At 36.9% G+C, this 25825-nt stretch overlaps 1 protein-coding gene across 1 annotated transcript; it reads left to right on the top strand.

The window, feature by feature from the left end:
* The first annotated feature begins 343 nt into the window (after positions 1-343).
* PCNX4 (pecanex 4) lies at positions 344-24950 on the top strand. The gene is made up of 11 exons (XM_081101772.1): positions 344-547; positions 6708-7452; positions 10644-10823; positions 10913-11427; positions 11681-11781; positions 11907-12026; positions 13969-14329; positions 17299-17402; positions 18568-19595; positions 19972-20158; positions 24222-24950. The coding sequence occupies exons 2-11, from the start codon at positions 6764-6766 to the stop codon at positions 24471-24473; spliced, it is 3537 nt and encodes a 1178-aa protein (XP_080957898.1). The 5' UTR covers positions 344-547; positions 6708-6763; the 3' UTR covers positions 24474-24950.
* The last annotated feature ends 875 nt before the right edge of the window (positions 24951-25825 follow it).

Below are 25825 nucleotides of genomic sequence, written 5' to 3'. Positions count from 1 at the left end.
CACGACCCCGCAGAGGAACGTACGTCACCAGGGCAACGACGCTCTTGCGTCAGCAAGACGCTCTTGGTCCGGGTGAAAGTTCAGGGCTGGCTTAGCGTTCCCCTCGCCGCTTTACCGCGTCAGGGTCCAAGGCAAGGCCAGATCGCGGGCGACTACCCCGACCCTGGGCCAAGCGAGCTTTGGCTCAAGTCGGGAGCGTACAAAGCGCGCTTACTGCCCCGCCCCACCTCGCCTAGCCGGCCGGAAGGGAGCCCTCCGCGTGAGCGCCGGCCTGGGGGCGTGGCGAGCCGAGCGCCCGCCCCGCCCCGCCCCGCGCGCGCTCTCACTTCCGCGCCGGCTAGGCGCCAACGGGAGTTGACGTTAACCATGGAAACGCAGAGCGGGCTGCGGCGCGACCGAGAGGAGCTGGCTGTCAAGTCCCCGCAGTTTATCTGTCTTCCCGTCGGGGTCGCAGACATTCTCCCGGCGGGGGCGCCCAGTCTGTTTATCTGCAGAAATGCAGCCCTCTGGATGCCTTTGCATCGCCTCTTCCCTCGGGTGACTCGAGGTACGTTCGATCCCAACACCCTGGAGACTTCTTTGTCGCCTCAGTTTCCAAGCCAGCGCACAGCCACGTTGTTCGTGCAGTTTTAAATTGCGACAGGTTTCTCGTTCTTCGTTATAAAGCCTACAGGTGCCACTATTGGACTTTCTTGAGACGTAAGATGAACTTAGTCGCTAGAGAGAGCAATCTGGTGTGATTTTAATTTTGTTTTGAAAGGCTATATTTTAGCCTGGTGACTTAACAGCATTTTGTTTCTAAGAGACACTTGTGAAATGGAAAATGGCCTTTTAAGTCTTGATTTGCCGATGGCCTTGTTACCCCACTAACGCTTACAAATTACTCTCCTTAGATGGTAATGGACTTTTTCTCTTCTTATCTCCAACTAAACCACTTTTGCCCCAAGTTGGTCAACTTCTGGCCCCCTGACCATGAATCTCTCTTTACCCACTGATCTCCTGCCTCTCTCCACAACTCTCTGTCAAGGACCAGCGGTTACTTCTATGAACTCTACTTCATCAGAAGTTATTTATCAGGCTTTTGAATTCATTATCTGCCTTATTTCTTTCTTACTCGGCTGTATATTAGGTGTTTTGTCTTTGGTTAGCTCATTCCTGCAGTTAGGGCAAAGACCATCCTTAATATTATAGGATATCCTCCCAACTTCCCTTTTAAACAGCAATATTTAATGTTTTTCTACTTTAATCAGCGTATTTAAGCTATGCCATTAATGTATTACATGCCTTTCCATGCCAAGGTGTTTCACTAAATATTAGGGAGAATCAAAAGTATCTCAAGATTTAGCCCCTCACAAATAACTTAATAGAGAAGGGAAAAAAAAGATGAAAAGGTAACATGTGAAGAGTGAACAGTACAAGAAATGCCTTATGTTAATACATGTTACAAGATGAGTAGCATAAACAAGCAATGCTTTTAATATACAGAGAGAAGAGAGGCACAGTTTGGCCTACGTACTCTGCAAAATTTTCGGAAAGGAATAGGCTGAGTCTTGAAAGTTGACTAAGAATACTAATTAGGGAAGGGAGTACAGGTATCAGAGGCAAAGGAGAGGCTTTGAGCAGAGGCACCCACGATGAAAAGCACAGAATGTGTTTGCTGGGCATGGGGTTGAGAGTTCTAGAGAATGTTTATGTTTGGTAAACTTAAGAGGTGTGAAAATGTCATACATAAAATACATGCACAAACACAGCATAGTGTGTATGCCTTCTGAAACTTTTTACACCTGTACAAATTGCACAGCCATTAAACATGCAAGTGTATGTACTCTTGTTTTAAAATGCAAATGGGTCTTCATGTGTTTGTTTTACTTTGCAGTATCTCATGGGAATCTTTCCATGTTTTCACATTAACAGTAGATCTTCGGAATATTTCCCTGCTTGGAATACAATCACAGGGTATCCTATCAAAGTTAAACGAATGTGAGTAGTAACGTGCATGCAGCTAGGTAATCTGGTTGATGAGTATCCTCAGTTTTTGGCTTCCTTTCCCAGCAAGCCATCTCACCTTGTTCCCGGCTTGCCTCAGTGGAGCAAGAGAGGGCAACTTTTCCTAACTTCCTGGGGAATTTCAGGCACATCCAGATCTTAAAAAAGCCCAGGCCAGCCATCCAAGTTTATTTTCCTGTCTGATGTCATTTTTCATAGATAATTGAAATCAGAATGTTTACCCCGGCTTACAGGAGTGTGCCTTTACTTACCCTATGGCTTCTACAGAACAATCATATCAGAATACAGTACACTCAGTGTACAGAATACTAAGCCTGACATCAGTACAGGAGGTAAACTTATTCGGAGGGTAGGGAGGCAGTCTTCTCATTCCCTGAGATGGAACCATCAACCATATAAGTTCTGCTGTTTTGTGAGTACTTGCAGGGCTGCCATGTGAGTAAAAGCTATGACTTGTTCTGTGCAGAATGAAGACTAATGGCTTGAAGATAGAAGACAACAAGGGGCCCAGTGCACGAATTCATGCACCTTGAAAGGAACTGTGGGCCGTAAGGCTGCTTTAGGCACAGAGGCGGGTCTCAGCCCATCCTCCGTGCCCCAGCCTGGCCCCTCCTGCCATGGCCCCCGGTCCCCTGTCTGCCAGCCGCCCCGCTCCTGCCCCTGCCGCCGCCGCTCCTGACGGCGCCAGCCCCACTTACATCCATTGACAGCATGGAGCAATTGGGGCTGGTGCCAGCAGTGGGTGCGAGCAGGGCCGGTGTAGTCAGCAGGTGCGAGCAACAGCTGCTGTCCCGATCACCCCTCTGGAACAGGGGAAGGTGGAGAAGCCTTCAGGGGCAATCAGGGCCAGCAGCTGCCACTCGCACCCGATGATGGCGCCAAGCAATTGGGAAGGGTGCCGGGTACCCCAGTGGGTGCAAGCAGTGGCTCCAGCGCTGCCTGCAGGTGCGACGGGGCTGGCGCTGGCAGTGGGTGCAGCGGGGCTGGCACTGGCAGTGGGTGCAAGCGGTAGCTACTGGCCCCAGTCTCCCCTCAGGAGCAGGGGCAGGTAGAGAAGCCCTGAGGGGCGATCGGGGCTGGCAGCCACTGCTCACACCCTCTGATGGCACTGAGCAGTCGGTGCCAGCACCAGGTGCCAGCACCAGGCGCCAGCAGTGGGTGTGAGTGGGGCCAGCGCTGGCAGCAGGTACAAGCGCCACAGCAGCCCCGCCCCCAATCAGCCATCATCAGGGTGGGCCAGCCAAACTTCACCCATGCACGAATTCGTGCATTGGGCCTCTAGTATAGGATAAGTGTTTATAGTGTAAAGAATTTCCTAACAGTATAACAAGAGAGGTTGTAAAGCAGTAATTCTTAATAGTGACCCAAAAACCTTTTGTGATGCCCAAAAGCTCTCTCCAGGGCTGATTTTGATTGGGAAGAAGTGGCTTGCAGAAAAACTTTTAAACTGACGGGAAGAAAGGCTATTTTAAGATGGCTTTAAATACTTTTATGTGTTGTAAAAACATATAACAAATTTTATCATCTTAACCATTTTTCAGTGTATAGTTCAGTAATATCAAGATTATTACATTGTCGTGCACCATACTTTCCCATGATTCCTTTCATCTTGTAAAACTCTATACCCATTAAAAAACACTCCCCATTCTCCTGTCCCCCCAGCTCATGACAGTCATCATTCTACTTTCAATCTATGATTTTGATTATTCTAAGTACCTCATATAAGTAGAGTCATACAGTATTTGAAATGTGACTTATTTCACTTAGCATAATGTCTTTAAGGTTCATCTATGTTGTAGCATATTACAAGATTTCCTTCCTTTTTAAGACTGAATAATATTCCCCTATAAGTATATACCACATTTTGCTTATCCATTACTCCTTTGATGGACATTGAGTTGATTCCACATTTTAGTTATTGTAAATAATGCTGCTATGGACATGAGTTTATAATATCTCTTTGAGAACCTGCTTTTAATTCTTTGGGGCATATATCCAGAAATGGAATTCCTAGGTTTTATGGTAATTCGATTTTTAATTTTTTGAGGAATTACCATACTGTTTTTCATAGAAGTTGTACCATTTTACATTCCCAGCAGCAGTGCACAAGGGTTCTAGTTTTTCCAGATTCTCGTCAATATTTGTCATTTTTTGTTGTTGTTTCGGTTAGCTCATCCTAATGGGTGTGAGGTAATAGCTCATTGTAGTTTTGATTTGAATTTCCCTAATGACTAGTGATGTTGAGCATCTTTTCATTATTTTCATTTTGGTTATTGGAATTGGTATGTCTTCTTTGGAGAAATGCCTATTCAAGTCCTTTGCCATTTTTTGAATTGAGTTGTTTGTTCTTTTATTGTTGGGTTTTTGGAGTTCTCTATATATTCTGCATATTAATCTCTTATCAGGTATATACTTTGCAAATATTTTTTCTCATTCTGTGGGTTGCCTTTTGACTCAGTTGATAGTATCTTTTGATGCATATACTTTTAAAATTTTTATTCAGTCCAATTTGTCTATTTTTTGTTGTTACTTATTGCTTTCCAAGAAATTATTTCCAAATCCAACGTTGGAAGCTTTTCTTCTGTATATTCTTCTAAGAGTTTTATTATTTTAGCTCTTACATTTAGGTCCTTGATCCATGTGAGGTAGTTTTTTTTACAGAGAGGAAGAGAGAGCGATAGAGTTAGAAACATCGATGAGAGAGAAACATCCATCAGCTGCCTCCTGCACACCCTCCACTGGGGATGTGCCCACAACCAAGGTACATGCCCTTGACTGGAATCGAACCCAGGACCCTTGAGTCTGCAGGCTGATGCTCTATCCACTGAGCCAAACCAGTTAGGGCACATGAGGTAGTTTTTGTATATGGTGTTTGGTGAGGGTCTGACTTCATTCTTTTGCATCTGGATATCCTGTTTCCCAGCACCATTTGTTGCAAAAGACTGTCCATTCCTTATTGGATGGTCTTTCATCTTTGTCAAATCTTTGACCATATGTAAGAGTTTATTTCTGGGCTTTCTATTCTTTTCCATTGGTATATATGTCTATCATTGTGAAGATGGCTTTAAACATAATTCTTCTTTTCTAGTACAACATATGATCCCTGAGGTAATCCTTTGTTAGCTAGCCCTGTGTTAGGCAACTGTTTTTCTGGATAAGCTACTGAGTATATCGCAGGAAAAGGAAAACTTGAAAATAAGAGAGACCACCTTGTTTGATACATAGTTTTTGTGACCCTTAAATTAAAATAATCTAGAGCAGCGATTTTCAATCTTTTTCATCTCATGGCACACATAAAATAATTACTAAAATTCTACGGAACACTAAAAAATATTTTTGCCAATCTGACCAAAAAAAAATAAGTTTAATGTTGATTGATTTATAAAAAATAATAGTAATTGATTATCCTTTTTGCTCCAAAGTGACTTTTTAAAACATCAGGTATCTATACTTGTATATAAGGATTTCTGGTACCAAGACTTAACCAATCAGATGCAACCTCATTATGTGATGTGACCAATAAGATGCAGCTCTAATATATGACCTATATATTTATGGTTCAAGAGAGGGAATTCACACCAGACAGCTATTGTGTTAGCTGTTGTCATTTTTTTTTTTTTGATAGTCTAAGGGAGAAGGGAGTTAGTGCCCCTGACTTCATAGTTTTAAAAATTCTTGCAGGACACCAGTGGAAAATCACTGATCTAGACTAAAGCATGTATAGGTCTTGTTATTATTTCAAATGCTTTTTTAGAGCAAGTAGATTTTTGAAAACTGACAACAGAAAGAGAGACTAAAATTTTAATCCTGTGATAATATAGCTAATAATATGCATTATTCTGATACCTGAAGTCTTTTGAGTTGAATGATGAAATCATTGTTCTTCCTACTACATGTTGAACAGCCAGTGGCTTTTTATCAGAATGCTACTGTTTTAGCAGGAATTAACTTTTTAAATTATCAGAAAATCCTAAATTTACTATAATTGTTAAGTGATATGACTAACAGTATTTCTGTTTTCCATTTCTATTTTAATTCAAGGTAATTATAGAGAATATCCTTATTTTAGGGCAGAAGTTGGTAAACTGTGACCCACAGGCCACATCTGGCCCACAACCAGTTTGGGTAAATAATGTAAAGTTTTATTGGAACACAATCAATCATATCCATTTCCGTATGTAAAGTCTGTGGCTGCTTTTCTGCAACAACAGCAGGGTTGAGTCATTATAACAAAGACCATATGGTCCACAAAACCTAAAATGTTCATTCTTTGACCCTTTACAGAAAAAATCTGCTGGCCCTTACAATAGAGGGAAAAGTTAATAATCAAACAACAAAAGCTCTCAGGGAAATGATCAGTTAAACCAGATTTGAGTTGAAAGTACTTACTTCTTTAACTTTCCTTTGGTCTCAAAAATCTCAAATTGTGAGTTAATGTAAGATTTAATTCCAGATATTATGTTCTAGATAAATTAGTAATAATGTGGTGGTCGTTTGTTTTTTTTCAAATGAAAAACAGCTTAGCCATTATTTATTTAGTACCAAGTATGTGTCAGGCAATGGGGAGGAGGTAGAGAAATGAGGTTGTAAATCCTGCCCTTGAAGGAATTTGAGAGAGAACATAGAAATGTGGGATTTCCCCTACATGTTTTAAGTATGATATTTCCAAAAAGTGACTTTTTTCTTTCTTTTTTTTTTAGAGACTGCTGTGTTACAGAAAGTGATGTGACTTTCAGGGTACTCCTGAGTGAGAAGGATGAGTCCTGATGTGCCTCTACTGAATGATTACAAAAAGGACTTCCTTCTGAAGCGCTTTCCACAGACTGTTCTTGGAGGCCCTCGGCTCAGATTAGGCTATTGTGCACCTCCTTACATATATATTAATCAAATTGTCCTTTTTCTGATGCCATGGGTTTTGGGTGGGATAGGAACACTTTTGTACCAATTAGGCATCCTAGAAGACTATTACACAGCAGCACTCTCAGGTGGACTAATGCTTTTCACCGCATTTGTCATCCAGTTCACAAGTTTATACGCCAGAAACAAATCATCAACGGTAGAAAGAATGCTAAGCACAGATATCTTAGCAGAGGAAGATGAGCATGAATTTACAAGTTGTACTGGTGCTGAGACTATCAAATTTCTAATTCCTGGGAAGAAATATACAGCCAATATGGTTTTTCATTCTGTTCTTGCTGGGTTATTGTGTGGTCTTGGAACGTGGTATCTGCTCCCAAATAGGATAACCTTGCTGTATGGCAGTGCAGGAGGCACTGTTCTGCTGTTTTTCTTTGGATGGATAACATTATGTACAGGAGAATATTCATTAATTGTAAACACAGCCGTAGAGACTGCAACTTTTCAAACCCAGGATACTTATGAAATCATTCCTCTTATGAGACCTCTTTATATTTTTTTCTTTGTTTCTATAGATCTTGCATACAGGTAATAAGCTATAAAATACTTTATAACTCGCTTTATTTTAAAGCAGACATAATAAGAGCACTCTCCATTGTATTAAAAAATGTATCTTTGAAGTGGAAGTCATCAAGATAAACCATTGGGTGATAGCTTTGATGATTAATCTCTAGGAAAAATTTCTGTTAAACATACATACTAAAACAGTAAGTAAATCTTATTGAAGAGTAAAAAGAAAATCCTTTATAAGATAAATCAACAGCCGAAACCGGTTTGGCTCAGTGGATAGAGCATTGGCCTGCGGACTGAAAGGTCCCAGGTTCGATTCCGGTCAAGGGCATGTACCTTGGTTGTGGGCACATCCCCAGTGGGAGATGTGCAGGAGGCAGCTGATTGGTGTTTCTCTCTCATTGATGTTTCTGACTCTCTATCTCTCTCCCTTTCTCTCTGTAAAAAATCAATAAAATATATTTAAAAAAAAAAAAAAGATAAATCAACAAAATTTCAGTCCTGTGTTTCACTTTAAAGAAGGAGTTATTAATCTCTATGATAGCTGGCTAAAACCTGGGGAAAGAGATAGAACTTTACTGTGAGGAGAAAATGAAGACTTTAAAATTTATATACATAAATATTATGTACAGATTGAATTTCTGATGAATAGATAACATCGAATTTTGTTACAGTAACTATATTGAAGAAATATTTTTAAAAATCAGTTGGCTACTGAAGAAAAATCAAAAGAATGTTTAACAAAATTGTTTACAAAATTGTTTGATAACCACTTTTTGCTTGCCTTTTCTAACCCCATTTTGCTTGCCTTTTTTCTAAATCTTACTTTTCTTTCTTTCTTTGCTATAGATTATAGCTTTCTCTTTTATAGGTTAGTGTCCAGGTAGAAATGGATAGTCATGTTATGGACTGAATGTTTGTGTTCCCTCCAACTTCATATGTTTAAACCCCATGTGATAGTATTTGGAGATGAGGGTTTTGGGTAGGTAATTATCAGAAACATTAGAATTTAAACATTTTCATATAAAAAAGAATTAACCTCAAAAAAATTAAACATTTTTATATAAAAGAATTAACCTATTTCAGCTGATTACATAAGAATATAATCACAATGTTTAGTTACCTCAATTACATATGCTTCTATTTATTTATGATCTTGCATATAAATACTTTTCTATGCCATTGCTTATATTTATTTTCAAAACAAAAATGTTTGGGGAGTAAATGTAATTTGGATAAACTATTTCTTGAGTATACATTATTTTACATGTTATCTTATCCTTGACTATGTTAGCAAGAGATGTGTTATCTTTTTTTAAAGATGTAATTTAAAAATACATATATTTTTCCATCACCTTTTATCCCCCATCCCCTCTTCCACCTACATCCCTTTCCCCTCTCCCCCACAATCACCATACTGTTGTCTGTGAGTACGTGAGTTCTTTCTCTCTTTTTTTTCTTTTTTGCTCAATCTCTCCATGCCCCCTGCCTCCCCCCTACCCCTCACCCCAGGGAGCTGTCAGCTTGCTCTCTATGAATCTAAGGAGAAGTGTTATCTTAACAACAACAAAAAAACCACAGCAACAAAAAACCCTCTGTATATCTGCATGTTTTCCTTGACCTTCCTGTGGCTTATTGTGTGTGGTTCGATTTTCTTTTTTGTTACTTCAGTGTTTTCTTCTCAGGATGAGATTAATTTTATTTTAAACTATACTACAAATAGCATTGTCCTCTAATTTAGCATCACATTGTTAACCTTGTGTTCATTAATTCTCTGCTTATAAAAATGTGAAGGACATCCATTATGATGCAGAGTGCATTAGCTAGCATAGTCCTGCTATGTGTGTGACCAAACACATTATGCTGTTATTATATCTGTAGTTTTTATACATTTGCTTCTGGACTGTTAATGTACATTTAAGTGTTGACTATTACAGAAGTTGCCTTTTTCCTTGATTTCTAGTAGCTCAGGTATAAAATACAATTATAAGTTTTGAGATTCATCTCTTTTGAGTTATCTCTGGAACTCCATAAGTACTATGACATTGTTGCTTTCCAAACAAGGTGATTGTTTAGCCTCATTTCAAAAAATTAGTAACATAGATAATTTTATTAAGTTTGTATTACATTATTTGAATTCATTTAATGATGTTGTATTTAACTGGTCAGTGCTGTATCAAGAACTAGCTTCTCCACTTACGAGAAAAGCCATCTCTGATTTATGAGATTGTATAGTACCAGTTTGTGTTCTCAAATTCATACCACTCTATATACAATATAGAAACATGTGTGAGTTAAGTTTCCAGGCTAACCCACAGAGACACATTCATAACCTAATGTTGCTGGCTTCTGCTATTAACTATACTAACTTCAAATTCTGGGGCCTGGGAGCAAGACAGTACGATAGAGTTGAAGAAGAGAACAGCTTCTTCTCTGCCAGCTACTGATGTGTGAACAGCAGGAAGGCTTTGGCTTTCCCAGAGTTACTTGCAATTTTAAACTTAAAAATTTTATACTCTAAAAAATCATTGGTAGAATGTAACCAATGTAGTTTAGACATTTAAGGGAGAAATATTTTTGCCCTGGGCTCAGTGCAGTTTTACAGATTCCTAAATTCAATGTTATTCAGTAAACTAGAGGCCTAGTGCATGAATTCGGGGGCTAGGGCCGATCGGGGCGATTGGGGCCGGCTGGCTGAGGGGATGGATCATGGGAGGTTGGCTGGCTATGGGAGGTTAGCTGGCTATGGGAGGTTGGCTGTGGGAGTGCACTGACTACCACAGGGCAGCTCCTGCTTTGAGGGTTTGCCCCCTGGTGATCAGTGCGCGTCATAGTGACTGACCCGTCATTTGGTCATTTGGTCATTTGGTCACTTAGGCTTTTGTATATATAGATTACTTATATATAGATTACTTTTAATTACATTTTCTTTCCACATTTGAATCCACATATTCACTTAAGTGCTAATTTGTACACTGCTGAGGAGAGAGGGTAGTTCCTGATATAAGGGAGGGACAATGGTCACAACTTATATGTGTTGATCTTTTGCAAATTGGGACTAGGACCTTTCTGTAAGTGTTCTTTGGTTTTGGGGGGGTGGGTATTTATGGTGTGGGAGGGGAGGGGTGTATGTATGTTTTGTTTTTCCTGAAAAGATTCTCTGCTATATATAATTTTTGTATGATTTAAATATTTTCTTTTCCCTATAGGTTCATGGTAAATATACCAGCTCTAGAACAAATGAATCAGATTTTACACATCTTGTTTATATTTTTACCCTTTCTGTGGGCACTAGGGATTCTGCCCCCACCCGATGCGCTTTTCTTATGGTCAGTGGAACAGGTTTTAGCATTTGGCCTGGGAGGCTCATCTATGTCAACCCATCTACGGTAATTATTTTAAATATTAAAGTTATATGTAACTTACTCTTAAAGGACATTATTGCTTTTCAAACAAATCCTTTTTTTATTCTCTGCAGATTATTAATAATGTTCATCATTTCTGCTGGAACAGCTGTAACATCGTATTTCATTCCCAGCACTGTTGGAGTGGTTCTTTTCATGACTGGACTTGGGTTCTTACTGAGTCTTAACCTAAGTGAGATGGGTTTTGTCTTCAAACACAGTGTAATTGGACACAGAGTTGGAATCAAATCTAAGACTTTACCCCTTGGTTCAGAAAAACAGTTTTCTTGGAAGGAATGCCTCTTCTACGTCATTATATTAGTCTTGGCTCTCTTAGAAAGTATTTTGCTGCATCACTTTGCTTGTTGTTCACAGATTTCCAAAACCAGCTCCCAGGCTATTGTTGGCTATGTTTTGATGATATTACTTATAGTACTATGGATACTTAGAGAAATTCAAAGTGTCTATATCTTTGGAATTTTCCGAAACCCTTTCTATCCAAAGGATGTGCAGACTATGACATTATTCTTAAAAAAGCAAGCAAGGCTCATGAAGATTGGTGTTGTCAGACGGATTTTGCTAAATCTAGGTAAGAAGGTAAAAATTTACTAACTTTGTGTTATATCTACAAAGTGTACAGAAAGATGAAATTCCTATATCTGTGAAGTAATATATACTTCATATAAGTGTTTATTTTATGTTTTGGTTCATTTGTTTGGTTTGTGTGTTTTTTTTTAGTTAATAGCTTAAATGGGCATTTATAAAGCCTCATATTGGCCAAAATAAAATATGGTAGAAGGGGTTACATTGCCTTAATTAAATTTGTCTTTTGTTTGTCTTAGTGTCACCCTTTGCTATGATAGCATTTCTTTCATTGGACAGTTCCTTACAAGGGCTACACTCTCTGCCTGTCTCCATTGGATTCACAAGAGCTTTTAGAATGGTAATCCTAGTATGCACTTAATAATGCTTTCGTATTTCTAAATTTAATTGTGATTTTGTTTACTCTAATAGTTTACATAGGTTATCAAATTCTCCCTAATCAAGTGGATTTTTTGTGTACTGCAGGTATGGCAGAATACAGAAAATGCTTTATTGGAGATTGTCATTGTATCCACAGTGCACTTGTTGACCAGTATAGACACATGGTGGAACAGAAGCCTGAATACAGGAATCAGACTCTTACTGGTGAGTGTATTTTTTAACAGCTTTATTGAGGTGTATTTCATATACCATTAAGTTGTCCACTTAAAATACGCAGTTCAGCCCAGCCAGCATGGCTCAATGGTTGAGCATCAACCTATGAACCAGGAGGTGATGGTTCGATTCTCCATCAGGGCACATGCCTAGGTTGTGAACTCAAGCCCCAGTGTGAGGTGTGCAGGAGGCAGCCAGTCATTGATTCTCTCTCATCATTGATGTTTCTATATCTCTCTCCCTCTCCTTTCTTCTCTGAAATCAATAAAAATATATTTTTAAAAATATGCAGTTTAGTGGTATCCCATATAATAAAAGGCTACCAGTAATATGCAAATTGTCCCCTCCACCAGGAGTTCAACTGGGAGTTCAACAGGGAGTTTGACCAGGGGGCGGGGCTGGCCAGCCAACTGCCCACAGCCCCTCCCCCCAGCTGGCCTGGCCCGATTGGCCCTGATCAGGGCGGGCTGGCAGGACCCCATTCGTGCATGAATTCGTGCACTGGGCCTCTAATATATTCAGAATTTTTCATCCATCACCACAATCTAATTTTAGAACATTTTCAACATCCAGAAAGAAACCTCATACATATTGTATTTATCATTCCTAGTCTCCATCACACCCACCTCCTGATCCCACCCCAGCAACCGTTAATCTACTTTCTGTTTCTATGTATTTGCCTATTCTGGACATTTTATTCTGCACAAAGTCTTGTGCATCTTGCTTCTTTCACTTATGTTTTCAAGGTTCATCCTTATTGTAGCATGTATCAGTATTCTTTTTTGTTGCTTAGTAGTATTCTGTTTTACTTTTGACTATGAATAATGCTACTATGCACATTTGTGTACACGTTTTTTATATGGACATATTTCCAAATATTTTTCCAAAGTGGCTGCACCATTTAACATTCCCACCAAACAGTGCATGAGGATTCTAATTTCTCTACATCTTCACAAACACTTGTTATTATCTGACTTTTTCATTATAGTCATTATAGTGTGAACTGCTATCTTGTGATTTTGATTTGTATCTCTCCGAATGCTAATGATGCATCTTTTCATATGTTTATTGGCCATTTATGCATGTTTTTTGGAGAAATGTCTATTCCAATACTTTGCCCACTTTTATTTGGAGTATTTATCCTTTTATTGTTGAGTTGTAAGAGTTCTTTATATATTCTGGATACAGGTTCCTTGACAGATATATGATAAAAGTTTTCTCACATTATGTAGATTGTCTTTTACTTTCTTTATGTCCTTTGAAGCAAAAAAAGTTTTTAATTTTGGTGAAGTTCAGTTTATCAGTTTTTTCTTTTATCACTTGTATTTTTTGTTTTATATGTAATAAACACTGCCCATTCCAAGATCAGAAAGATTTACTATATTTTCTTCTAAGAGTTTTACAGTTTTATCTCTTACATTTGGGTCTGTGATCTCTTTGAGTTAATTTTTATATATGATGTGAGGTAGGGTTTCAAATCTATTCTTTTGTATATGGACGTACAATTGTCTAGCACTATTTATTGGAAAAACTGTTCTTTCTTCAATTATGTTTCTTCTTCCCATTCATGAACATGAGCTATATTTACATTTATTTAGGTCTTCTTTAGTTTATTTCAACAGTATTTTATAATTTTCAATATAGTACAAGTATGCTTTTGTTAAATTTATTTCTAAGTATTATATTCTTTATAATGATATTATAGATGGAATTGTTTTCTTTATTCATTTTTGGCTTATTTACTACTACAGTGTAGAATACAATTGATTTTTTAATACTAATCTAATATCCAAAAACCTCCCTAAATTCTTTTTCTAATAGATTTTAGATTTCATGAAATGAGAAAGAATAAGGAGTAAAAGTCATTTTTAATAAGAAATAAGAAATATAAAAGATTCTTTAAGAATAAAAAATTATTTTTATGCTTCTACAGGTTGGTATCATGCGTGACCGTCTGATTCAGTTCATCTCTAAATTGCAGTTTGCTGTGGCTGTACTTTTTGCATCATGGACAGAGAAAAATCGTAGACAATCAACCACCACTTTATGTGTACTCAACATTGTTTTCTGTCCATTCTTGTTGGTTTTCATAGTTCTTTCCACAGTACTCTCTTCTCCCCTACTCCCCCTCTTCACTCTTCCTTTGTTCCTGGTGGGGTTTCCCCGACCTGTTCGGACTTGGCCGGGAGTGGTGGGCACTGCAGCCTCTGTGTGTGCAGATTCAGTGTACTACTACCAGATGATCCCAAGTTTGACCGCTGCACTGCAGTCTGCAATGGTAGCTGGAAGTTTAGGTAAGTAAATGGCTTGTGCTTAAATACTCACTAATGTATTTAAAGTACAAAAACATGAACACACAGAAAAACAGTCTTTTGAGCCAACTACTTATACAAATTATAATACTTTGATGTACAGGCAGAAAGACTAAATATGAAGTAGATGTATATCTCTTGCTTGTTGTTTTATCTCCTGCTCCTTATTTTGAGGTAAAGTTATAAAATGAAAATACTAAGGGAAAATTTTAGTACGATCTGACAATTTTTTAAAAAACTCTTGCATGGTTTTTTTTGTTTTTTTTTTAGAGAGAGAGGAAGGGAGAGGGGTAGAAACATCCATGAGAGAGGAACATCATCGATCAGCTGCCTCCTGCACACCCCAGGCATGTGCCCTGACTGGGAGTCAAACCACAATCTCTTGGTTCCTGGGTTAACGCTCAACCACTGAAACACACCAGCCAGGCTAAACAACTTTTTCTTGAATAAAGTCAGGTTGTAGCCTCATCATTGAAACATGAAAACACTTTATCTCCCAAAATTGTTATGTATTTATGAGTTCATAGCAAGAAGATGCAGTAGCTTTAGACCCATAAAGAGTGAAAACTACCTTTATTTTACATAGTGTCATATTGAAGGGCTTAAGGGAGTTTGCTCATATTTTATTAGTTCTTATATAGCAACTTAAGCAGTCTGACAAAGTTACAGGGTAAGATAACAAAGGTTTTGGGCAATGATTGGTTGCCTCCCAAAATGAAGTGCTATGTAAATTAGCAATATTTTTAATGAGAATGAATTAATTTTATGATAATTATAATTTTATGTTACTTATATAATTTTATTGTAGAACTATGTAATGCCTCTAAAGATTGGTTTTAGATAAGGTATTAGCTGATGACAACAGTGTATAACTTCCTATCATAGGCCCCTGAAACTTGCTTTAGAAATGAGTGATGACTTCCTAGCAAACTGATGCCAGGCAGAATAGCAATTAAAATTACAATATGAATGTAATGTTTACTTGGGTTGAGCTTTTCTTTACGATGACGTTAGATAATTTAGAAAAAACTTTACCTTTGTAGTACAAATTTTTTGTGAAACATTTTCCTTTTATAGGAAATATTCTATACTTTTAATACTTTTATCCAGTTCCAATTAATTTTTATTATGCAATGTTATGCCACTTTTAAAAATACCTGTAAGATTAAACTCACATCTGAAATGATAAATACCTTAACAATAAAGTAGAAATTATACTTTATTATCAAATCAGTCACACTCAGCCAAGAAGTGTGTTGTAAAGTATTTCCTGGGGGAAAATCAGGTAACATTTCACACACATCTGATTGGCAAAAATACAAAAAGTCTGACATTACCAAGTATTGGCAACGGGTATGGGGAACAGGAACTCTCAAATCCTGCTGGAAGAGGGAATGTGTAAATTTGTAAGCTAGCTTGAAGAATAAACTTATAGTCTGTAGTAAAAATGTACATTCCCATCACCTAGTGATTCCAATTTGAGTCAGTGATCCCAATTCTAGAGAAACTTGCACGTTTGTTTGGTTTAAGAGCATTCCTACATTTGATTATTTGCTAGGAGGACTCACGGGATTCAGCATATAGTCATAGTAAGAGGTCAGCCAAAGAACTTGTATGCATATAAGCATAACCAATGGACACAGACAATACGGTGGTGAAGGCCTGGGCTGGGAGCGAGGGTGGGCTGGGAGAGGACAATGGGGGAGAAAGACATATGTAATACTTGCAACAATAAAGAATTTTTTAAAAAAGAAAAAGATATTTTATGGCTAAAGCATATATAGCGTAATCAGCCAAGGGAAAAGTCACTTTGGGTAAGAGACTAGATGCAAACTTGCAGGTGTCCTCCCCAGTGTAGTCACACAGAATGTACTTAATTCCCCAGCAGTGCGTTGTGACAACATGTGTGATATGTTGACTATCCGGGAAACTTACTTGAGATTCAATGTCTAGGGTTTTTGCTGGAGCTGGTCATGAGGCACCCTCCCTGCCTAATGCATACCAAAATTCCAGACTCCCAGAAGGAAAGCCAGTGTTTGGTATAAACTGTATTGTTTGCACTGAAATACAAGTTCCCAAATGCCAGTCAAGGCAACTTTGTAAGCAGGCCTTTCAAGCCTATCAGTTAGTTCTGTTTGTTAACTTTCCTGCACAACACCTTGTATAAGCAGACTTGCACAAAGATCATTTCTGCAGCATTATTAAAATTGGAAGCATCCAAAATGTTTATTAAGTGGGAAGTGAATATTCAAATTCAGCGCTATTTATATAATGATTTCTCAGTGCAGTTACAATGAATGGTTGAGCTGTTTGCAGTAAATATAGGCAAATCTCAGACATAATGTTGTGATAAATACTAAGTTTTAAAAGTATTTGTACAGTGTAGTAGGTAGTATTTTATGTAAATTTTAGTACCATAAAACTCTTTTTAATTTATTGGTTCTATAGAGAGAAGGTAAGGGAGAGAGAGAAACATCGATTTGTTGTTTTACTAATCTATGTATTCATTGGTTGATTCTTGTATGTGCCCTGACTGGGGATTGAACCATAAACTTTGGTGTATCTAACCAACTGAGCTACCTGGCCATGGCCTCACAAAACATTTTTATGCATGTCTATAAAATGTCCACAATGTTATAAATCATTAATGTAAAGATGGCTTTTTATATACAGTATTTAATACTTTTCTTGATATATTTAACATGTAGATAGGATTTTATATAGCAAGTGCTAATATATTGTTTTCTGGAAACTATATCCTTGACTTTTTATGTATTATCACCTGTTGAGAGCTCAATTTAATGCAATGAATAGTTATTTCTATTTTTGATGTAAAGAGAGGGTCAAAGGAGTTGTGAATTAGTTGAAAGTGCGTTATCAATTTTAAAGATTCGTGTGGAAAAATAAAACAAGTTTGAGCAATGACTTTTCTTTTTTCAAATTTGTTTTAGGTCTCCTCTTACCTGGTTCTCACTACTTGGGCCGCTTTCAGGATCGTTTAATGTGGATAATGATTCTAGAATGTGGCTATACTTACTGCTGTATTAACATTAAGGTCAGTGTGCATTTGAAACCTTTGTAGTACTATATTTATTTTGCATGTGTAAAATTTTACCTGTTATGTACACATCAAACACTTAGTAGTTCAGTTTGAAAGAGTATCTTTTAGTTACCTGTGAAAACACTTAGGGATTTTTAAAGTATATTTCAATATGTACATATTGATAGGCAGACTAGTGCTAATTGTGTAATAGAGCATAGTAACAAAACATACCTTCCCCCTTTTCGTCCAGTCCTCCTGTTGTTTTTATCCCTGTCTAATTGAGCCTCTCAAAAGTATGACTTTGTAACATTTTTTTACACACGTACATCATATAAGCATTCTCAATTTAATAAAAACTTTTTGACCCCAATGCTTCTACCTGCTACACCCTGTGGGTTTTTTTTCCTTCCTTTTAGAGCAAAATGCCTTTTTTGAGTTGCTTATAAAACCTAATAATGTGATTCCTTTTATTGATCTTTTGTGCTCCATGACACATGTGGTATAAGGACATACCTTTTGGTGGCAGTCTTTTTTTCTTCCTTTTTAAATTTTTTTGGATACAAGCTTGCTTAGTTTTGCCAAAAGAGAGCTGCTTTATGAAGTTTACATTATAGTGGAAGGAGACAGACAATAACCAAATCCATAAATCTGTATTATTATTATTATTATTGTTATTATAGTAAAAAAATGGAATATGAGAATGGTTAAATAAATTATGGCATATCCACACAGTAGAATAATGCTCTCATAAAGTAGGAGGGAAGGATACAAAACTATTGTGCATATTGTATAATTCCAATTTTATTTTTTTCCCTCCAAAAATTATTTTAAAGGTTTGAATAAGTGTTATTCCACCTTGACTACAGATAGTCTTTTAAAATTACAGTCATATTGAATAAAATTATTTTGGTAATTTCTAGTGGAATTTCTAGAATTTCTTTTGAAATCATGGAATTACTTTTTATTTCTGTATCCACCATCAGATATGTTAAGGGCCATTAAGTTGGAGTTAAGGTATATCTCTTGAGGTTAAGAAAATGTTTACATTTTTTAATATTTTTATTTTGAGAAACCAATTCTTTTTCCTTCTCTTTCAAAGAAAAATAATCCTACCTAATTGCTTTTCTCTATGTAATAAGTGATCATAAACTTGAGTACTTTTTAATTTCTTCTTTAGGGGTTAGAATTGCAAGAGACATCATGTCATACTGCTGAAGCTCGAAGAGTTGATGAAGTTTTTGAAGGTGCCTTTGTACAGGAAGAATGTGCAAAAATATGTTCAATTAATAGACACTTTGGAAATGTCTTAACACCCTGTACTGTGTTGCCTGTGAAAATCTATTCTGATGCCAGGAATGTCCTCTCTGGCATAATAGATTCTCGTGATAACTTAAGAGAATTTAAAGGTGACCTTGTTAAAGTACTTGTGTGGATACTTGTTCAGTACTGCTCCAGAAGGTCCAGCATGCAGGAAAATGTCCAAAAAACTGAAAATAAAGGGAAAGCATCCCTAATAATCCTGCCTGGTTTGAATACTTCACCACAAACTAAATCCTCAGAGGACACAGTTAGTTTAAATTCAGAAATTTTAGATGACTGGTCTGATGATGTTTTGGGTGATGAGCCAACTCCCAAAAAAGAAAATGAAGAAAAAGATCAATTAAGAGTTTTGCAAAGTATAAATTTGCCTCTTCCAGGATCAGTAGAATCACGAATGGTTGGTGATCATTCTATAGGCAAATTTACTGAAAATAGTCTTTACAAAGCAGTCATATTGGGATACCCTGCTATTGACAAAGGAGCACAAGAAGATACGGCATATATTCCTCTCATGGAGTTCAGTTGTTCTCATTCTCACCTGTTGAGCGTACCTGAGGAGTGGAGGTCTAACTGTGTACCGAGTTCCAAAATGAAGGAGATGAGCTTACTGTTTCCAGAAGACTGGTACCAATTTGTCTTAAGGCAGTTGGAATGTTTCCCTTCAGAAGGAAATGTACTGGAAGAAATTGCAAAAGACAGAGTTTTAAAAGACTTTTATGTTCATGCAGTAATGACTTGTTATTTTAGTTTATTTTGTGGAGACAATATGGATCCTAGTCCTGGTCATATATTGAGAGTTTTCAATGGTGTTTTGCCTTGGTCTCTTGCCCTTGATTGGATGACTGAAAAGCCAGAACTGTTCCAGCTAACACTGAAAGCTTTCAGGTAATTCATTTGGATGACATACAAATTGTAACATTGGCAAGAATATGTTGAGTTTTTTAATAACCTAGAAGAAGATACATCTTCATTTCTAATTTTAAAAAATAATCACTTTCCTAAGAACGAAAAAATTGTTTACTATGTATTGTGATTTTATCAGGAATATACTTCAATGTATATTTCCTTATGTTTTCTTTGTGTGGGGAACTTATTTTTCATTTGGATTTCTTCACTTTAACTCCATCATTTCTCTCTTTTGATCTGAAATACCAACTGTATCATTTCAGTTTAATATCTTAAAAATATTGATTGAACAAAATCTATTTCATTTATAAAGTTGGTAAAAATTTCTAAAATTCTTTGTTTCTCCATTTTTTAGGTATACTCTGAAACTAATGATTGATAAAGCAAGTTTTGGTCCAATAGAAGACTTTAAAGAGCTAACTAACTACCTTGAAGAATATGAAAGCAACTGGTACATTGGTTTGGTATCTGATGAAAAGTGGAAGGAAGCAGTTTTACAAGAAAAACCATACTTGTTTTCTCTGGGGTATGATCCTAATATGGTAAGGTTAAAACTTAGTTTTTAAATATTTTTGTATATTAAAAAAATTTTTTTGTATATTTTGTATATTACCTTAAAGAACTGAAATCAATTATAAAGGATTTGAACTAAGTGATAGAGAGATGACATTCTATGTATTAATGACAGCTTTAATGCATCTATAAGCGTGACTTTATGGTCAACATAGTCCAATTATAAAATGACTGATGGTTTACTTTTAAAAACTTAATAGGAGCCAATTAAAAATGTTGTGTATTCATGGTGTAATAACTGACTCATAGAATAGTCAAGTAAATGTCATTTGCTATAGCATACTTGACTAAAAGGATTGTATTTCTATGCTAAATTCAAGTATAGAAATTATCACTTTGGGTTTGACTCCTAGAAGAAAAATTAATTTATGAGTGGCAAAGTATTTCTTTTGCTGACAGTTAGACTTTATTTGAAGAATAACTGACTTGTGAGAATTACCAAAGACTTCAAATAGTGAATAATTTTTTAAAGATTTAGTACTTTTCTCATAGCATTTAAAATGTCATTGAGTGTGGACAAGTATAAAAGATTCAATGTTATGAGCTTATTATGGGTTCCATGTTGGCATTAGAACCTAAGAAGCTCTGCAGATGTGCTCCCCAGTGAAAATGATGAAAGTCATTTTTAAAAATGAGCACTTAAAGTCTTGGAAATGGTCCTAAAAGTATACAGCAAATGAAGAAACATTTATTCCAAAAAAATCAACTAAAATGCAGTAGGTACAGTGAGAGTCTGTGGTATTTGAGCCAAGGCTCATTTTCTCCCAGCTCAGTAAGACAGAAACATTCATTCAGTGTTTGGCTAGGGACAGAGCTCCTCTCCCTCAGCTGCCAGTTGGAGAACTAACGTTTTCTGAAAGAGGCAGGACTTCCAACATTTCTCATCTTATTCTCAGCTACCTGTTTGAGGCTGGGTTCTAAGCATATGTAGTCAAGATGTGAGACTTCCTTTCTGGATAACCTACCTCATTGGATGGAGACTTTAGCCTGGACATGGTGCTACTGAGAATACTAGGGCCCTGATCACCCTGTGTACCCATAGGGTGGAGGTTCCACACTGGGAGAGGCAAGAAAAGTAGACCTGAAATTACTGCTGCCCCTCTACCAAGTACTTATCTCCTGCAGCAGAGGTGTTACTCAGAGCACATCATTGTCTCACCTTCAGATTCAGAGCTCTGGCTCAGAGATTTTTTCCAGTGAGAGAAGCAAATGATTAACAAAACAATAACAATAACAAAAGGAACCAGCATTATTTCCAAAACAGTGTAGTCACATTGAAGCCTAAGATTCTCTCAAAAACTATGGAGGCTGTAGTGAAAAATAATTAAGAGATAGTTGGTAAGTTCATTAAAAATACAAGTTAAACTGTAGGCTGGGTTGATTAACAGGGAGAACCTAGAAAGAAACAGCAGAGAAGAGACCTCCTGGGATCAGAACAAATTTCAAACATTCATCTCCAAAGTTATTTTTTCAAAGGAGCCCAAATTTAATTGGATCAGTCTCTGAAGCAACATATGCCCCAAGTTATTGTTGAAAATGTAGAGCAATCAGTGGTGTTTAACAGCTGGGTGTGACCACTTAACACAGAGAGCCCTGCCAAAACCACTGCTATCCCATGGGAACTGGGCATTCACAAGGCTGCACTACCCAAGGAGCAACATCAAAGATTTCACAGTAGGCGTGGAGTTAGGGATTAACTTCCCTAAAGTTATCCAAAACCTCACTAAACTAATAAGCAAATAATAATAGCAAGCCATGCAGTAGGGGGAGGAGAGGATTAGTACCCAGAATTACTACAGTGTTATCTGAAATGTCCAGTTTTCAACAAAAATTATGAGGCATGAAAAGAAACAGGAAAGTCTGATCCATATACCAGGTTAAAAAAAAAAAAAAAGACCACAGAAATTGCCTATGAAATCAACCAGATATCAGATTAACAAAGATTTCAAAGGAGACATAAATATGTTCAAAGGACTAAAGAAAACCATGTGTTAAAAAAGTCAACAAAGTGGGCAACAAAATGGGTATAGAAGGAACATACCTCAGTGTAATGAAGGCTTTATATCACAAGCCCATAGCTAACACCATACTCAGTAGTGAAAAGCTGATCTAAGATTAGTAACAAGACAAGGATCCCTATTCTTGCCACTTACTCAACACGGTATTGGACATCTTAGAGCAATTAAGTAAGAAAAAGAAAAGTCATTAAAATCAGAAAAGAAGTAAAACTGGTACTAACTGTAGATGATATATTATAAGCAGAAAGCCCTAAGGACTCCACCAAAGTAATTCATTAAAGTTGCAGTATACAAAATCTACACTAATAAAAGACAAAGATGCTAATTGACCATACTTCGCTATGCCCATCAGCCAATCAGAGTGACTATATGCAAATTAACCCAACCAAGATGGCGGTTAATTTGCATATACCGGCTGGGAGCAAAGACTGAAGACAACATAGAAGGAAGCCAAGTGCTACAGAAGGGAGCAAAGTAGAGGCAACGGAGACAGGAACAGAGCCAAGGCGGTGGAGGCGGGAGGCGGGAGCAGAGCCATGGCACGGCGGGCAGTGGGGGTGCGAGGGGTGGGAGACGGCGGGAGGCAGGAGGATGCGGGAGGCGGTGGCAAGCAGGAGGGAGCCGAGGCGGCAGAGGCGGGAGCCAAGCCCTATTGCAGGAATCTTCCTGCAACGGGCCTCTAGTTAATATATAAAAATTGCTGCATTTCTATACACTAGTGAACTGTCATAAAGAGAAATTAAGAAAACATCACATTTACAGTTGCATCACAAAGAATAAAATACCTAAGAATAAATTTAACCAAGGAGGTGAAAGACTTGTACACTGAAAAGTCTTAGGACAATGATGAAATAATTTGAAGAAGACACAAATAAATGGAAAGATAGTCCATGCTCATAGATTTGTCATCAGATTTGTCAAATGCAAATAACCACAGTGAATATCACTTCATACACACTAGGATGACTAAAATGAAAAAAATCAGATAAGTGTTGTCAAGGATTTTGAAAAATTGGAACTCTAATAACAGTGCTGGTGGAAATGTAAAATGGAGCAACCACTTTGAGAAACCTGACAGCTTTCAAATGATTAAACATAGAATTACCATCTGACCTAGTTTTTCACTGTTAGGTGTATCCCCAAGAGAAATGAAAACATAGATACAAATAAAAACTTGTACAAGAATGTTGACAGCAGTGTTATTCATAATTGCCAAAAGGTGGAAATAACCTAGCTGTTCATCACTTATAAATACACAAATTGTGGTATATCCATGCAATGGAATATTATTTGATCATAAAAAAGGAATGAAATACTGTTATATGCTCAACATGAATGAATCTTGAAAACATGTTAAGTTAAAGACTTCAGTCACAAAGACCACATATTATATGACACCATTCATTTGAAATTTCCAGAATAGGCAAATTTATGGAGTTAGAAAGTACTGTAACAGTTCTTAGGATTAGGGGAATGAAGGGATGCGAGGGTAATAGCTAGACTAGAGAATATGGTTTCTTTTTGAGGTCGTGAAAATGGTCTAAAATTGACTGATGATAGTTTTATATATCTGAATATACTAAATAAACAGTTGAATTGTACAATTTATATAAGTAAATTATATGGAGTGTGAATTATATCTTAGTGGAGCTTTTTTTTTTTTTAAAAAAAAAAAGCCTACTGTGTGATCTCCACTGATTAGTATTTATGACTTATGCATTGCTGAGGCCAGATCTGATGAAGGAATAGAGAAGGAAATAAAATAGTGAGATTTTGCTGTTCTGTTCATGGAATGAAATGGCTGTCAGGGAATCTTTTCTCGCATACTTATCCATAGAATTACCTAATAGAGGTGACTCAATTCTGAAGACAAGCAACTCGTGTGTACATTTTAATACACCACTTTCTATGTTTGCCTCGAATGATAGAATTTTTTTCTAGGTTTATAAGTAAAATATAAAGGCCTGAATATAATCTCTTTTTTTTCTCCCCCCACCCCATTTGTACTTTAAAGGGAGTTTACACTGGGAGAGTACTTACCCTTCAAGAATTATTGATCCAAGTTGGGAAGTTAAATGCTGAAGCTGTTAGAGGTCAGTGGGCCAATCTTTCTTGGGAATTGCTTTATGCCACAAATGATGATGAGGAACGTTATAGTATACAAGCTCATCCACTATTTTTAAGAAACCTTACAGTACAAGCGGCTGACCCTCCCCTGGGATATCCAATTTATTCTTCAAAACCTCTCCATATACATTTGTATTAGAGCTTATTTTGAATTGTATAGTCATCAAATGGGATGTCTTTATTTTTTCATTCTAGAAGAGTAACTGGGTGATTTTGCAAACTTCACTGACCTTCCCTCTCTCTTCCCAAAAGTCAGATGCCTGGGAAAAGCTAAGCTCTATAAGTTGATTCTCTTAGCTATCTTAAGGGGGGCAGGGGGGGAGGACTTTGTCTAACATAAAAGTTAGAACTATTGGCCAATATTTGTGCCCTATGGATTGTGGTAGGCTTTGTTAAATATGAAGCATTTGTATAAAATTAGAAAATGACTTTTTAATTCTTTCTTAAATGTGTAATAGGTGACTTGACTTACAAAAGTCAACAACTATGTAATTTTTACATACTTAAAAAGATATTCCTATCAGTGTTTTTAAGTAATGATAACGGTGCTATTAAAAGTTACATAATGTATATATATTTATTTATTTGAAATGCAATTAAATTTTTTAGTATTTTCAAACTTTGTGCTGTTTTATTTTAATATTTAACATGGTCTGAATGACTAAATGTTTTCATATAATTATTTTCTTTTCATATACTTCAATTCAGAAACCTTTAAAATTTTTAATAAAATCTCTTCCAATAAAATATTTTTCTTCCAGGTATCCTTTTTATGCATGTGAAAGGAAAGGAACTTATCCCACTTATCATTTAATGCTCACAGGATTAGCAATATTAGGATAATCCATGATTGCTAGAGGACATTCTATAGATCTAGGTCAGTGGTTCTCAACCTTCCTAATGCCGTGATCCCTTAATACAGTTCCTCATGTTGTGGTGACCCCCAATTTCATTATTACAAATTGAACATAATTAAAGCATAGTGATTAATCACAAAAACAATATGTAATTATATATGTGTTTTCCGATGGTCTTAGGCGACCCCTGTGAAAGGGTCGTTCGACCCCCAAAGGGGTCACAACCCACAGGTTGAGAACCGCTGTTCTAGATCCTTATGCATTTCTTTTCAACTGAATATACTGTTTCTGAGGCATGACTTACCCAATAGGACTACCAGTTACTAGTGTTTTAGGGTGTCTGAGCTAAAGGCAAAAAGAGATGGGAGAAAAATTTTCATAATGTGAGCAGGAATTTATTTTCATTTTCTAGCCGTTTACAAACTTTTTACAGGTACATATAAGGAGGAGGAACAATGAATCTGCATCACTTGAGACATTAATTTTCTGTATTCATTACTTTATTTCCAACTAAATCTATTGTAGCCTCCTCAATTCGTAATACAGTAGCAAATTCTCTTTAGAAATGATTGGAATTATTTGAAATGTAGTGATTTGATTTTTTTATTATTCCATTTATTTAGTATGTGGAACA

This window comes from Myotis nattereri (assembly GCF_964212035.1).
Source record: "Myotis nattereri genome assembly, chromosome: 1".
NCBI classification, from domain to species: Eukaryota; Metazoa; Chordata; class Mammalia; order Chiroptera; family Vespertilionidae; genus Myotis; species Myotis nattereri.
The sequence above is the reverse complement of the archived record's forward strand: the minus strand, read 5'-3'. Positions and strand labels throughout refer to the sequence as shown.

Excerpts from the sequence above, each read along its gene's own strand:
- PCNX4 (XM_081101772.1), top strand. The coding sequence starts at position 6,764 with ATGAGTCCTGATGTGCCTCTACTGAATGATTACAAAAAGGACTTCCTT. Across the intron at positions 11,782-11,906 it reads TCACAAGAGCTTTTAGAATG|GTATGGCAGAATACAGAAAA; the intron begins GTAATCCTAGTA and ends TGTGTACTGCAG. Across the intron at positions 20,159-24,221 it reads TGGGGTATGATCCTAATATG|GGAGTTTACACTGGGAGAGT; the intron begins GTAAGGTTAAAA and ends TGTACTTTAAAG.